The sequence below is a fragment of the Siphateles boraxobius genome, unplaced genomic scaffold, assembly GCF_051911475.1.
Source record: "Siphateles boraxobius isolate OS27281-9 unplaced genomic scaffold, OSU_SipBor_1 100, whole genome shotgun sequence".
In the NCBI taxonomy this organism is placed as follows: domain Eukaryota; kingdom Metazoa; phylum Chordata; class Actinopteri; order Cypriniformes; family Leuciscidae; genus Siphateles; species Siphateles boraxobius.
Genome location: NW_027508701.1, coordinates 666,478 through 680,768, shown reverse-complemented (window position 1 = coordinate 680,768; position 14,291 = coordinate 666,478). Strand labels below are relative to the sequence as shown.

Sequence of the window (14,291 nt, the reverse complement as noted above, 5' to 3'; positions counted from 1 at the left end):
GTGACGAGCACACAGAACGCTGCTGACAGTTTGAGGCGATGTGTTCTTGCTGGTATTGCGCAATACCACCGCACAGCGCCGTCTTCAGTACCCAAACATAACAAGAATTATTGATGATAACAGCCAGGTTTTTAGCATGACTGGCCCGTTGGCTCGCTAGCTACACCCGCGTGCGCGTATGGAGATTCTTCACTACCGAAAATGTTTGAGCATATTTTCGATTCGCCATAACTTTTCGTAAAAATGGCAATATTTGAAATCTACACAGTAGATTTCTCGCATCAAATGCTCTCAGAAGTTAATTTAGTGATGAAATAGCATACGAAATTGTAGAAAAACGACTTCGTTGTTCTGCCTTTCTGCTCCCCGCTCCTTCCTTGAATGCCGAAATGAATTCTGGGATATTTCTGCCGTCAAGTTCACACAAGTTACCAACCGATGCATCCTCGGTAAAATGGGCGTGTCAAGAACACTTCCGGGATTTTTAACCGTTCTTGCCAAAATGCAAACTTGTGTATTGAGACAGTACTTGGGCAGCGACTGATGACGTTTCACAAGTCCACAAGCACACAAGTACAGACAAGAACGCATATTGAGAAACGGCCAAAGAATATGATCCGGACATCATCCGCCATGTTGAAGTTATCATGTGACCTATGACTTTATCACAAGCGCAACAATTTAAAAGTTATGAGCAACAGGTGCACCGACATCTCACTGCATCAGTACAACCTAACTAGATCTGTTTTCATCAGAGTCTGAAATGGTTGGCATGTCTGCAATAGCTAGACGAATGTGTGCACAAAGGAGACGTCGGGCAGCTGCTCGGAGATCTCGGCTTTGGAGAAGACTGATGATTTTATACTCAAACAAAGCAAGTATTACTACTTAAAAAATTAAGATTACCCCAGAATGAATTGCATTACTAGCCCACCCCAACACTTATGCACAATAATGACAAATGCTGACCAGCACTTAATTATATAACATTTTCTTAATTAAAATGATATATTTTGGTAAAACAAGCAAACTGTTGTATTGTCATATGACATAGATGTATGAATACACACTAGACAAATGCAGCTGATGTGAATACATACAATTTCCTTCAAGCAATGATTAATGCAAGAATTCATGAAATGAATATTTTATTGAAACATGAATAAATATTTAATATGAAACATGAATAAAAATAAATGAATGAATAAAAGATATCATATCACAATAAAGAAATACATATACAAGTCAATACCATATGAAACATTGCTTAATTCAAGCTTTTTGTTCTAACAAACTATGATGTATTTACAGGCGGTGAACCCCACATCATACTGCCATCTCAATAGAGCGGTTCCCATTCTGCGGCTTTATCTTGATGAAGCAGCTGACCACCGTGCCCACCTTCGCCTGTCTCTGCCGTCCATCAGGTCCCTGATTGCTGCAGTCAGACTGGAATCGGACCATGGATGGGAACGGGAGATTGAGGTCCTTGTGTTCCTGCACTGGCTGGCCCATGCAGCATCCTACAGGGTGGTGTCGCAGGCCTTCGACATCCCAAAGACCTCTGTGTATAACATTGTCCACAGAGTGAGCAAGGACATCATGGGAATTTTGAGGAGGGTGATCTGCTTTCCGACCGGAGATGACCTGGAGGCAGTGGGAGCAGGATTTGCACAGCTGGCTGGGTCACCAGCTTTCAGCAGAGCAGTTGGTGCAATAGACGGCTGTCATATCCGTATCAGACCTCCAGCAAATAACTCCCACTGCTACTTCAACAGAAAGCTGTTTCACTCCATCCAACTCCAGGCCATCACTGATCACCGGGGGAAATTCCTTGATGTCTTTGTGGGATATCCTGGGTCTGTGCACGATGCCAGGGTGCTGAGGAACAGCCCTGTGTATGCTGGCGGCCTTTATCCACCTGCAGGCAAGTGCATCCTCGGGGATGGAGGCTATCCTTAACTGAGTGCACCCATCTGCCTCATCACCCCGTACAGAGAGCCTGTACAGAACCCTGTGCAGGCTCGTTTCAACAGCAAGCACTCCCGTGCCCGCAACATCGTGGAGAGAGCGTTTGGGATGCTGAAGACACGCTGGCGCTGCATTTTCTTCAAGGCCTTGGAGGTGAGCCCTGTCTTCGTGCCTGAGGTTGTTGCGTGCTGCGCTGTGCTTCACAATCTCGCTCTAGCCAATGGGGACATCGTTGAGCCAGAGGATGAGGAAGACCTTGATGACGGCCCCCCTGATCCCCACAACCTTGAACAAAGAGTGGGAGAACATGTGCTGCTTCTGTGTCTACTCCAAACATCCCTGTGCCGGCTCTCCATGAGCATGACCAGGCCAGCTGACAGTCTTGCCTGGGCCCGGGACAAGATAATCTTAGATGGCCCCCACCCACGCCCAGATCTCTCCTTTTCCCTTGCTCTTCCTCTCCTGTTCCTCTCCTCTTCCTCTCCTCTGCTCTTACTCTCCTGTTCCTCTCCTCTGCTCTTCCTCTCCTCTGCTCATCCTCTCCTGTTTCTCTCCTCTGCTCTTCCTCTCCTCTGCTCTTCCTCTCCTCTCTGCAAAAGACAAGTGCAATGCATTGACAATAATGGTTAACATTAACTACACATAAGCTTTTGCCAAATACACTCTTCATATGTATTGGAATTCTGACACTAGCAGGAAATAAATGAATATTTACCATTGTATTTTAGGCTACTGCTGGTGCTCTTCCTCTCCTCTGCTCTTCATCTCCTCTGCTCTTCCTCTCCTCTTCCTCTCCTCTGCTTTTCCTCTCCTCTGCTCTTCCTCTCCTCTGCTCTTCCTCTCCTCTTCCTCTCCTCTGCTTTTCCTCTCCTCTGCTCTTCCTCTCCTCAACTCTTCCTCTCCTCTTCCTCTCCACTGCTTTTCCTCTTCTCTGCTCTTCCTCTCCTCTGCTCTTCCTCTCCTCTGCTCTTCCTCTTCCTCTCCTCTGCTCTTCCTCTCCTCTTCCTCTCCTCTGCTTTTCCTCTCCTCTGCTCTTCCTCTCCTCTTCCTCTCCTCTGCTCTTCCTCTTCCTCTCCTCTGCTCTTCCTCTCCTCTTCCTCTTCATCTCCTCTTCCTCTCCTCTGCTCTTCCTCTCCTCTGCTCTTCCTCTCCTCCTCCTCTCCTCTCCTGTTCCTCTCCTCTGCTCTTCCTCTCCTCTTCCTCTCCTCTGCTCTTCCTCTCCTCTTCCTCTCCTCTCCTGTTCCTCTGCTCTTCCTATCCTCTGTTCTTCCTCTCCTCTGCTCTTCCTCTCCTCTGCTCTTCCTCTCCTGTTCCTCTCCTCTGCTCTTCCTCTCCTCTCCTGTTCCTCTCCTCTGCTCTTCCTCTCCTCTCCTGTTCCTCTCCTCTGCTATTCCTCTCCTCTCCTGTTCCTCTCCTCTGCTCTTCCTCTCCTCTCCTGTTCCTCTCCTCTGCTCTTCCTCTCCCCTCCTGTTCCTCTCCTCTGCTCTTCCTCTCCTCTCCTGTTCCTCTCCTCTGCTCTTCCTCTCCTCTCCAGTTCCTCTCCTCTGCTCTTCCTCTCCTGTTCCTCTCCTCTGCTCTTCCTCTCCTCTCCTGTTCCTCTCCTCTGCTCTTCCTCTCCCCTCCTGTTCCTCTCCTCTGCTCTTCCTCTCCTCTCCTGTTCCTCTCCTCTGCTCTTCCTCTCCTCTCCAGTTCCTCTCCTCTGCTCTTCCTCTCCTCTCCAGTTCCTCTCCTCTGCTCTTCCTCTCCTCTCCTGTTCCTCTCCTCTCCTGTTCCTCTCCTCTGCTCTTCCTCTCCTCTCCTGTTCCTCTCCTGTTCCCCTCCTCTGCTCTTCCTCTCCTCTCCTGTTCCTCTCCTCTGCTCTTCCTCTCCTCTCCTGTTCCTCTCCTCTGCTCTTCCTCTCCTCTCCTGTTCCTCTCCTCTGCTCTTCCTCTCCTCTCCTGTTCCTCTCCTCTGCTCTTACTCTCCTCTCCTGTTCCTCTCCTCTGCTCCTCCTCTCCTCTGCTCTTCCTCTCCTCTCTGCAAAAGACAAGTGCAATGCATTGACAATAATGGTTAACATTAACTACACATAAGCTGTTGCCAAATACACTCTTCATATGTATTGGAATTCTGACACTAGCAGGAAATTAATGAATATTTACCATTGTATTTTAGGCTACTGCTGGTGTGACGTTTAGATTTGAACTCCAAATGCCATGCGCCGAACTTTCCTTGTGGCAAAATCATCTATGATGTCCAGTTCCTTGGCAAGTTGACGCTCTATGGAGAGCATTGCCAAACCATTGAGCCTCTCCTGGGACATGTTAGAGCGCAAGTAGTTTTTTATTATCTTCATTTTACTGAACGCCCGCTCACCTCCAGACACAGTCACAGGCAGAGACAGGAAAATACGCAGCAGGACACACAGGTCTCCATAAATGCTCTGTAGTCCCATTGTATATATGGGCATTAAGTAGGTCCAGAGGTCCAAGACCGTCTTCAAAAGTTGCACTATATATTTTCTTTAAGTGATGAATTTGGACTTCAAGGGACTCTGTAAGGTCATTCTTATATTTCTCAGAGAGCTTTGAGCATGATGCACTGATGCTGTCCTGTGGCATATCTCTGAATTTCCACAGGACGCAGAACTCGTCACATATCTGCTGCATTGATGAGAACCGTACATGTAGTTGAGAGATTATGCTGTCCATTGCAACATGAAACACTCTATCTCTGAATAGGGTCTCTGGGCTTCGCTCCTCTGTCCCTTGCTTTTCTGACTCATCAAAGAAATGTTTCCTCTTTCTCTGTCTCATTTCTAACTGTGATTTGATGCCCATGGACGTGGCAACAGCAGTTGCCTCTGTCAGAAAACTATCCCATGATGCACGCATGCAGGCAATCTCTTCCTCCAGTTCCTTTATATTGACAGCTTGCACATCAAGTGAGATGGTTGAGGACTGGCTGGTAAGGTTTCTATCCTCTATGACTCCATCGTGTGTCAGACAAGCTGTGCAAAGAACAACCCAAAACTCTTTGTAAGATTTCCCATCGGTGAGGGCTGCCACTGAATAGTTTGTACAGCTGATTGATGAAGCCAAAGAATATGTCTATTTCTGGGCAGGCCCGGGCTGCATGGACACCAACTAGGTTTAACGTGTGAGATGCACATGGTGAGTATGTGGCCAAGGGAATTTTGTTCAGTATGCGAGCTTGCACTCCTCTCACTTTTCCTGCCATGTTAGCTCCATTATCATAGCACTGACCCCTGCAATCAGCTATATCTATCCCATGTTCACCTAGTGATTGTTCCACCATTGTGGCGATTTCCTCTCCTGTCTTTTTTGAAAAGTCCTTAAATTCAAGGAAACGTTCATTTATTTCCCACCCACCCTCAGGGGAAGTTTGACTGACATACCTCAGCAACAGTACATTTTGCTCCAAGTTTGACACATCTGGGGTTGCATCACACATCATGGAATAGAATGTTGTTTCTTGCCTTTCCCTCAAAATAGTGTTTAGGACATGCTGAGCACAAAGTTCAATAAATTCGTTTTGGCTGTCAGGTGAAAGATAATGAGCTTGGAGTCTCTTTCCCTGTTGCCGCTGCTCTCTAATGTTTTGTAAATGGTCATTTAGGATACTGTCATACTTTGCCAACAGCTCAATTATGCCAAGAAAATTTCCATTGCTGGCTCATCTAGTGTATTTGTGCTGCCCCTGAATGGCAGATTCCTGAAGGCTAAGTAGAGTGTTACATCCAGCAGCCGCTTCAGTAGTGCTTTGTTTTTTTCGATTTCTGTCTCCATCAATTTTTGTTGTTGGTTGTCGATTCCAGAAGTGTGTAGGACAGAATGTTGTAGGTTCTTCCATTTCCAATAACAATGTTTGTGTGCACAGTTTCTTTCATGTTCTGGAAATCTCTCATAAAGCTTTCTATATTTTATATTCGATATTTTCATCCCATCTGTGGAATTTAGTGCACTAGTTGACTTTTTCTCTACTTCAAAGGAGAACAGCAAGCATGGTAGGCAAAATAAGGCCTTTTTTGAGCTGCTATATACTATCCAGTCCCTATCGATTTTTTCCCTTCCATTGTGGGATGTGGAATATGTCAAATAGTTTGGGAATTCCCTGCCCTCTGCATCTGCTGCCCTCTCTGAGAAAGGCATTCGTTTTGCCATCATACGTATGAGGTTCACTCTATCAGAGTCGGTCATTCTAGTTGGCCATAATGCAGGATCGCTGAAATTAAGTGTGTGATCAGTCTCTGATCCATCCTGCTCAGACTCTCCAACGGGGCAGCGGGCCCCTCCCGCTCTCTCTCTTCTCTCTCACTGGTAGCCTGACTCTGTCCCTCTGCTCCGGGGCAGCGGGCCCCTCCCGCATCACTCTCTCTGTCACCTGACTGCAGCTGGATCTCTCTCCTCTCTGTCTCATCCTCTCTGACGGAACTACCAAACTCAACTGTGTCTGTCAAAGATAATGTGTTGTGTCAGGCTTTTATACTAGAGATGCACCAATTACAATTTTCTAGGCCAATTCTGATTTTAGCCAATTCCGTTTTTCTAACCACTTTACAGCAGACTTCCATTTTTATTTATTTTTATAAAACACCATATACTTTTACCCAAACTGAATAATAAAAACACGTTTAAATGGGTACATTTTCTATAAATGTCTTCATTTTCTTTTCTTACATAGCCTACTGCAGTTCTTGTTAAAACACACTAGACATGCAAAATCTGTGCATTTTTGGGCACTTTTTGTGTGAAATCATATTTATTTTTTGTCCATCAAAAGTGTGCTTTCACTTTTAATTAAGCATGAGCAGCGCAGCAAAAATAGACTCGGATCTGGCCCATTATCTGTTCACCGATGCCGACAGTGACGCATTTCAGCCGGCTTTTTATTTATCATCTCCATAGATATATCTGGTTGTAAAGCTAATGCAAGGGCTAGAAATCAATGAATTCTTTGCTAATACTTCCTCGTCATCATGGAGAGCGCAGTTCGCACCGCTTTCTCCTTTCCACAAGCGCTTGCTCTCTCCCGTGGCGTCTGTCGTTGCTATGCAACAATGAACTTGGCGCGCCTGGAAAAACGAGCGCGCCGCGTCGCTATTATGAGCTAATATCCAAAATATTTCGATATGTGACTCTTTCCTCATTTCTTATCAACAAGTGGATTTACAGCCACCACATCAGCAGTACCGCCGGTCGCCATGTCTCAGCGCTTTTATGAAGAGGACGCAACTGCACGCGCTTCGGGCATGAACGCGCATCAAGTACCGCTGTTTCTTACCTTGCTCTACGTTGACTTTACTAACGTTAGTTCCAGCTTCACCGTCACCAACTTTTTTAAAATATTTGTTTATGACACCTCTAAGGCCTCTATTTTCTTCTTCTCTTCTTCTCTTTTCTTTTCTTTTCTGAGCACCGGACTTGTGCTGACCGGACATTTTGAGTGTAGACTGAACTTCAAATCAAATGACAACATCAAATTTTGATCAGTGGCCAAACCATTTTTGTTTTGGGGGGGTCTTGTTTTGTCTTGACCACTATTTCAAGGACAATTAGGAAGAAAACAAATAAAAAGCTTTTATGTAACTCAAATATTAGATATTTTTTCCACAAATATGCCTATTTTATTTATTTTTTAACAATTATTCCATAATTTAATGAGGGCCCAGTTCTGGGCCCCCCCCCCCCTACCCTGGGCCCGGGACAACAGACCCGTTTGTCCCCCCCTGTCGGCGGGCCTGAGCATGACTACCTTTAAAACATTAAAAAAGATTAAAATGTTTTACAATTCATGTTGTCAGCATTCCGTTTCTTGACAAATGTAATTTTATAGGTTTACAATTACATGCAAATATTTGTTAGAGCTTTACTACCTTTGTAGTGTATTGGGCTAAACCACTGAACTTGTTAGCAGAAGATTGCTGGTCGATCAGCAAAGCTCTTTACTCCAGGTTTGTCCAGGGTCATTGTCCCTGTAATAAATGCATTTAGTCACTTTGGATAAAAACATCTGGCAAATGCATAAATGTGATTGATTTTTGTAAAGCTTTTTTTTTAAACGGTCTCAGGCATAAACGCTCAAAGCTGCTTATTTCGTCAAGGTATTACTATAATACAAAATGCATACATTTACTATTTCTATTTGGTGGGTGAAAGGGTTAGTTCACCTCAACATATAAATACAGCCATTATTTATGTGCTTCCATGCTGTTAGATCCCTCTGTTTTTTATTGTTTAAATACAAAAGGGGATTTTTCTCAAGTTTGTTCTGCTGGTTTCATACAATATCAGTCAATGGAGCCCAACTTTCAGAAGCGTCCTGGCATTATTTAATGATGATTTTGAAGCTTCTGAAAGTCCATTGACTGGTATTGTATTAAACCAACAGTACAAACCTGACCAAAATCACCTTTTGTGTTCAGGAAAACAAAAACAAAAACACAGGGATCAAACAACATGAAGGGGAGTAAATAATGACTGAATTATTTGCTTGGGTTCATTAACCCTTTTTTGCTTGGGTTTACTAACCCTAGTTAATGCAAAACGTAAGGTAGTTTGTGTAAACAGTCTCAAGTTCAGCTTAGGTCATGGAGGGCTATTGTCCAACCCTAATTATACACACCTGAATCAATTTAAACCAATTAATAACTGACTACTTGAAAATTACAGACAGGTGTGCTGGAACTGAACCCTCCATGACCTGCCTTGAAAATCCCTGTATGAGCTCTGTGTGCATTTAGAAATCATATAATACACTCCAATAAAACTGTTGTTTTAAAGATTTTTTTTTTACATTACACCACACATTCACCAATTATTGATCACTTCATAAATATTTAATTTATGAATTTTATCACAATCTTAAAGTATCAATAAATTCCTGGAAGTATATAATGTAGGCTATACTGTGAATGCCTAGAAATTGTTTGTTTTATATACATAGTATTGTACAAAAGTCTTAGGCCACCATTTGTTGTTGTTGCACAGTACTGTGTGTGTATGTATATATATAATTTAATTCATTTTATCCCAAATGTGTAAATGATCATAAGATGTTTTTTGTCATTGAATTTATTTTTTCGCAAGGATTTCAAAAACAGAAAGGAATCTTTCATCCCTTTCTTTTGTTTCTTTATCTCTCCTTTCCTCTCTCTCGATTGCCTCCCGGTGCCATCTCTCTTCTCTTTCTCTTACGTCTCTTTCTTGTCTTTCGTCTCTCTCTCGTCTCTCCCGTTCTCTTCTGTCCTCCTTCTCCTCCATTTCTCTCCACAGTCTCTCCTCCCTCTCAGCTGCTTTCCTCTCTCTCTTCTCTTCCCTCTCCTCCATCTCCTGGATCAGGTCCTCCAGGTCATTTTTCACCCTTTTCTTGGCTCTTGCTGGCTGTGGCCTCACTGAGGATGAAGAGGATGAAGAGGCCACAGCAACATCATGAGGCCCACATGAGGCCCACATGAGGCAACACATGAGGCAACGAGGGCAGGAGGAGAGATGGAGGGTCTTCCCCCAATTGCCTCATCCATGGCAGTGTACCACTTCCAGGATGCTGCTGTGGCCCCTCCATCCTCAGTGCTCACCCCTGTCTGCGGACATTTCAGATCCTGCAAAAATGCACAAGCATGATACAAAAGCAGTCATTTTAACATCAGAATATTTAATCATTTCATTTCTGTATTAGAAGTAAAAAAATGATCTTACTTTGTATTTTTGTTTAAGGTTTTCCCATTTTCTTTTTACAAATGACGTCGTCACCCTGCCTTGCAGGCTCTGCTCCTCCACAAAAGATCTGCAGCAAGAGAGAAATCAAGGATCAAAAAAGTGCTAAATACTACAAATATACTACAAATAAACAATTAAATAGATTTTTAATTATTTTTGTATACTCACTCAAAGCCTTTGATGGCAGCATTCCGCTTTCCGGTGAAGAGGGCTTCATGAGCCACTCTCCACCGGATAAGCAGACGCGTGTGCTCATCCGTCCCTGTAACATCCAGGCAAGACTCACGTTACCTCTGTGATTTATAAGCTCAATACTACATTTACATGTTGATCATAAATGTTCCACCATTTTTCAACAGTACGAATGGACAAATGAAATAGATTACTTATGTTTAGTTACTTTATGTAAATTTAATAAACATTCGAATGAAAACAGTGTTGACAACAGTGAATTATCTTAAACAATAGTACACATACATAACTCAAAAGTCTATTTCATATCTATTAGACGTAGAAATATGCAATTCTTATATTAGATTTTCTTACCAGATATTAAATACACATTTAGTAATTATTTAAGATGCATACGGTTTAAAATGTATACAAATCCAGTTTGGAGACGTATGTGTCCTTACTGGAGCTCCTCTGTTAGCCATACAATAAAATGTGATTTACAGCAAAATCACAAATTTATCATACTATATAGCGTCTTTACACCTTCAACAATTCAACAGGTACAGTACAGTAGTAGTACGGTACAGTAGTTCAACACATGCGATCATTTGATTTGTAATATCTAATACTCACATTTGAAAACACTCTCGTCCGTCATCATTTCGTCCGGCGTCATGTTCGAGTATGACCTATCCTTCTTCTTCTTTTATATGACGTATCCTCTCGCGTGGCCTCCTGGGATAGAAGAGTACGCATCTGACAGCACTCAAAAATCGGGCCGGAAGCAGTAAGCCATCCGGGAACTTCTCGCCTACTCTTTTATGAATACTGATGTTTCGAACGTACTGCTTCTTTCACGTACTGTTTTCGCCTACTATATAGTAGGATAGTAGGCATATTCGAACGCACTTAAGTCCGAATCTCGCGATAGTTAGTACGTCACCCAGGTAATTCTCGCCTACTCTTTTGGATTCATACATACTTTTTTGCTCGCCTACTCTTTTTCCCATACTAAATAGTAGGGAAGTACGCGTTTTGGAACGCAGCTGAAGTTTGTGTTGGCCATTTGCTCCTCTTGTCCTCCTCCTTGTTTCCCATTACCACGCCCCCTTGTTTACTCCTTGTCTGGTCCTTGTTTCACTAATTGTGCTCACCTGATCCTCATGTGCTCTGGTCCCTTTATATTGTGCTCCTTTCCCCTCATGTCTCTGCTGAGCCTAACTAGTGCTGGAAAATCAGTCAATAACCTACAATAATTAAGACATTGCTCCTGCAATGCAGGATAAGGATGAAGGGGGGGTTGGATGGGAACAAAATAGTAAGGGGAAGAACAGGAAAAAGAGAAATAAAACTAGTGATTCACAAGAGTCAGATGGAGGGAGAGATCAGCAGGTAAAGGTAATGAGAAGAAGCAGTATCCAGTCGGAAGTGATTTTTAAGTTAAAGGAATGGCAGTCTGGGTTTAGTTCTCTCAACCCAATTAAGCTTGCTGGGGCATTGAAGGAAGAGTTGGGTGATATCCTGAGTGCCGGAATTTTGGCTGATGGGAAACTGCTTGTATTTTGCAAGTCTGTGGCTCAGATGAATAAAGCAGTTTCATTGGATCCGATAGGGAAGAGTCGAGTGGAAGGATTTATTCCAGGGAGCAAGGCGGGCTTGAAAGGGGCGATTTATGGGGTTTCTCTGGAGGTTTCCATGGTTGAGTTGGTGAGGGACATAGAGGGGGTGAGGATTGATGAGGCTACACGAATTAAAGTCTTTTGTGATGGAGCTAAGCGGGAATCATTAACTGTGGTGTTACCTTTTCAGGAAAGAGCCCTGCCAGAACGAGTGTTCCTAGGGTGTTTGTCATTTAAAGTGCATCCATACAGAAGGCCACCTTTGAGGTCCTTTAAATGTCAGAGGTATGGGCATATTGTGGCTGCTTGTAGAGGAGATAGAAGATGTGGAAAATGTGGAGGTGAGCATGAGTTCTCTGAGTGTAAGGAGAAGGTGGTAAAGTGTGGTTCATTTGGTGGAGGGCACATAGCTGGAAATCGTGAATGTAAACAATATAAGCAGGCTATGAGGGTGCAGCAGTTTAGGGAGACTAACAAAGGGGTGTCTTATGCTGAGGCTGTCAAAAAGGTTGCAACATGTAGTAAGGTGAGTGACTCAAGGAGAAGTGAAGTGGAATGCCTTCCGCTGGTAGCTTATGTAACAGAAGAATCAGTGGTGGTGAGTAAGATGAAATTCCTGGCTTTCATTGTGGATGTGATGTGTGACATGAAGCAGACTAAGAATAATTCAGACGTTGTTAGAAGTGTGGTGAAGGCTGCTGAGAGGAGTCTTGGGATTGTAGAGGTTGAGCCAGCTGTCCTCTATAGATGTGTTCTCAAGACACAGAAGGGAAAATAATAATGGAGGCCAAATGGAAGATGATGACGATGATGAAATTGATAGTTAGTCTATTAATGTTTTATATCCTGCAGTGGAATGACAGGGGTTTGGGAGCTAATGGACAGGAAATAAAAAAGTTTGTGGATGGTTGCAAAAACAAACCATAGCTAATATGTATTAAGGAGACATGGTTAAAACCGTCTTTAGATTTTGTGATGCCAGGTTTTATTTGTTTACGTAAAGATAGAAATTCGTCTGGAGGGGGTTGTGCAATATTTGTTAAAAAATGTAGCAATAATCAGATGGTCAGCGCAATCATGTGGTTTTAATCAACTAGATTCTAATTAAGTAAACACTCCTCCATTCTTTAGATTGTGACAGAAACAGATGTCATGGGACTTTTTAAGTTACCGATTCACACACGAAGCAAATGGTGCTTGGACTTAATTAAATTACCGATGCCAGAAGTGCCCCCGCGGCGTTTTTCTCTGATAAGTAATCACAGGATCCTCTGTCTTACCACATGTGACTCAACAGGGGCGCCTCTCTGGCCGGAGATCCCGTGGTGTCCCCTCTGCACGGCACCTCACAAACACAGACAACCTTGTGTAATCGAACAACACTGGTCATTGTAACCCGGAATTAAAACTCATCAAATGCGAAGGACGCACACACATACACGGAACTGAAGACGATAAGGAGTCCAACGTGTGACTGACCACGCGACGAACTCTGAATACACACACACACACACACACACACACACAAACACAAAGAGACAATCATTCTGAACCACGTGTAGTTAAACGTAACGTTTCAAATGTACAAATGTTTTCTGGTTGTGTTCAGGATTCCCTTGTGACCTAATTGATATAACTGTAAGCTTTTATGATATGCTATCAGTCTGACATTCGTTTAATCACGAAAAATCATGTATCTGCATTTTACTAGCCCTAGGAATGCCGCGAGTGGTATGATTGGAATCAGAGAAACCAAATAAGATCGAATCACTAACCCAAAATGCGATATGAGGCATATTTTATTAAATCCTAGTTTAGAAGTGTATTATTACTAAATTTATAATCTCCTATGCACCTGACCCAGAAGGCGTGTACTTCGCGAACCACAAGGTTTGCCGACACGCCCCCTCCCAAACGATTGGATCAGACGCGTACGAAAGGCGTGTCTCGAGCGCCTTCAAAACCAGGAGCGCCATGTCTCCTCTGTGCTAGCAGTCCTACGCCAGAGAGAGGTTCCCTTCTTCAACAAGAACTCCAACCGGAGCTCTTCGTTTGCTTTCTAAATTTCGTTTTAATCTAAGTTTTCTTTCCGTTATCTACCTCAGTTGATAGTTTTCTTTCGTTCAGTGCACTCAGAAACGAAACGAATTTAAGCTTAAGCATCTGTCGTACGAGCTGAAGAGATCGCAACATCTACCTCCGTCCGAACGAAACTCCGGACATCAGCCTACGTTTCTTTTCAAACCAGCTGCACAAAAGGGGCCATATCAATGCAAGTATAATCTAAAATAGAATGCTGTTTTTAAGGTTGTCTAGAACTTCCTAAAAAGCCTTTGGGTCTCATTTGAAGTAACTGTTTGAACTGTTCTGTCCTGAGAAGATCTCTCTCTCTCTCTCTCTCTCTCTCTCTCTCTCTCTCTCTCTCTCTCTCTCTCTCTCACCCTCTAACTTTCTCTCTCCAATATTTCGTATTGCAATCATTTTCTGTTTCATTGTAATTGTTTGTTTTGCTATGCATATTTATTCCTGCGTGATTTAAGTAGTTTATGTAATCTTTAGTCTTGTTTTATTAAATTCCATAATCCTTTGAATTGAATCTGTCTCATGGTTCCATACTTGAAGTCCCTGAAAATGTCGATATAAGCTCCAAGCTCTATTTGGTTTAACTATTGAAGTATCTAAAGTGCCTGACACGAAAATATCCTTCCTTGTGGCCACAGGAAAGTGTGTTTTCGTTGTGTACCGGCTAGTAAATTGTGATAAAGGAAGTCTTCTCCTCCACGTCCGCTGGACGGACAGGTTGTGTGAT

The 14,291-nt window shown here is 43.2% G+C and overlaps 1 protein-coding gene across 1 annotated transcript; it reads right to left on the bottom strand.

Annotated features, from left to right (window-relative positions):
• Positions 1–6,166: 6,166 nt before the first annotated feature.
• On the bottom strand, positions 6,167–9,425 carry LOC143747240 (uncharacterized). The gene is made up of 2 exons (XM_077239888.1): positions 9,047–9,425; positions 6,167–6,423 (listed from the first exon to the last, which is right to left on the bottom strand). Exons 1-2 carry the CDS (start codon positions 9,423–9,425, stop codon positions 6,167–6,169), a joined length of 636 nt encoding a protein of 211 aa, XP_077096003.1.
• Between the last annotated feature and the right edge of the window lie 4,866 nt (positions 9,426–14,291).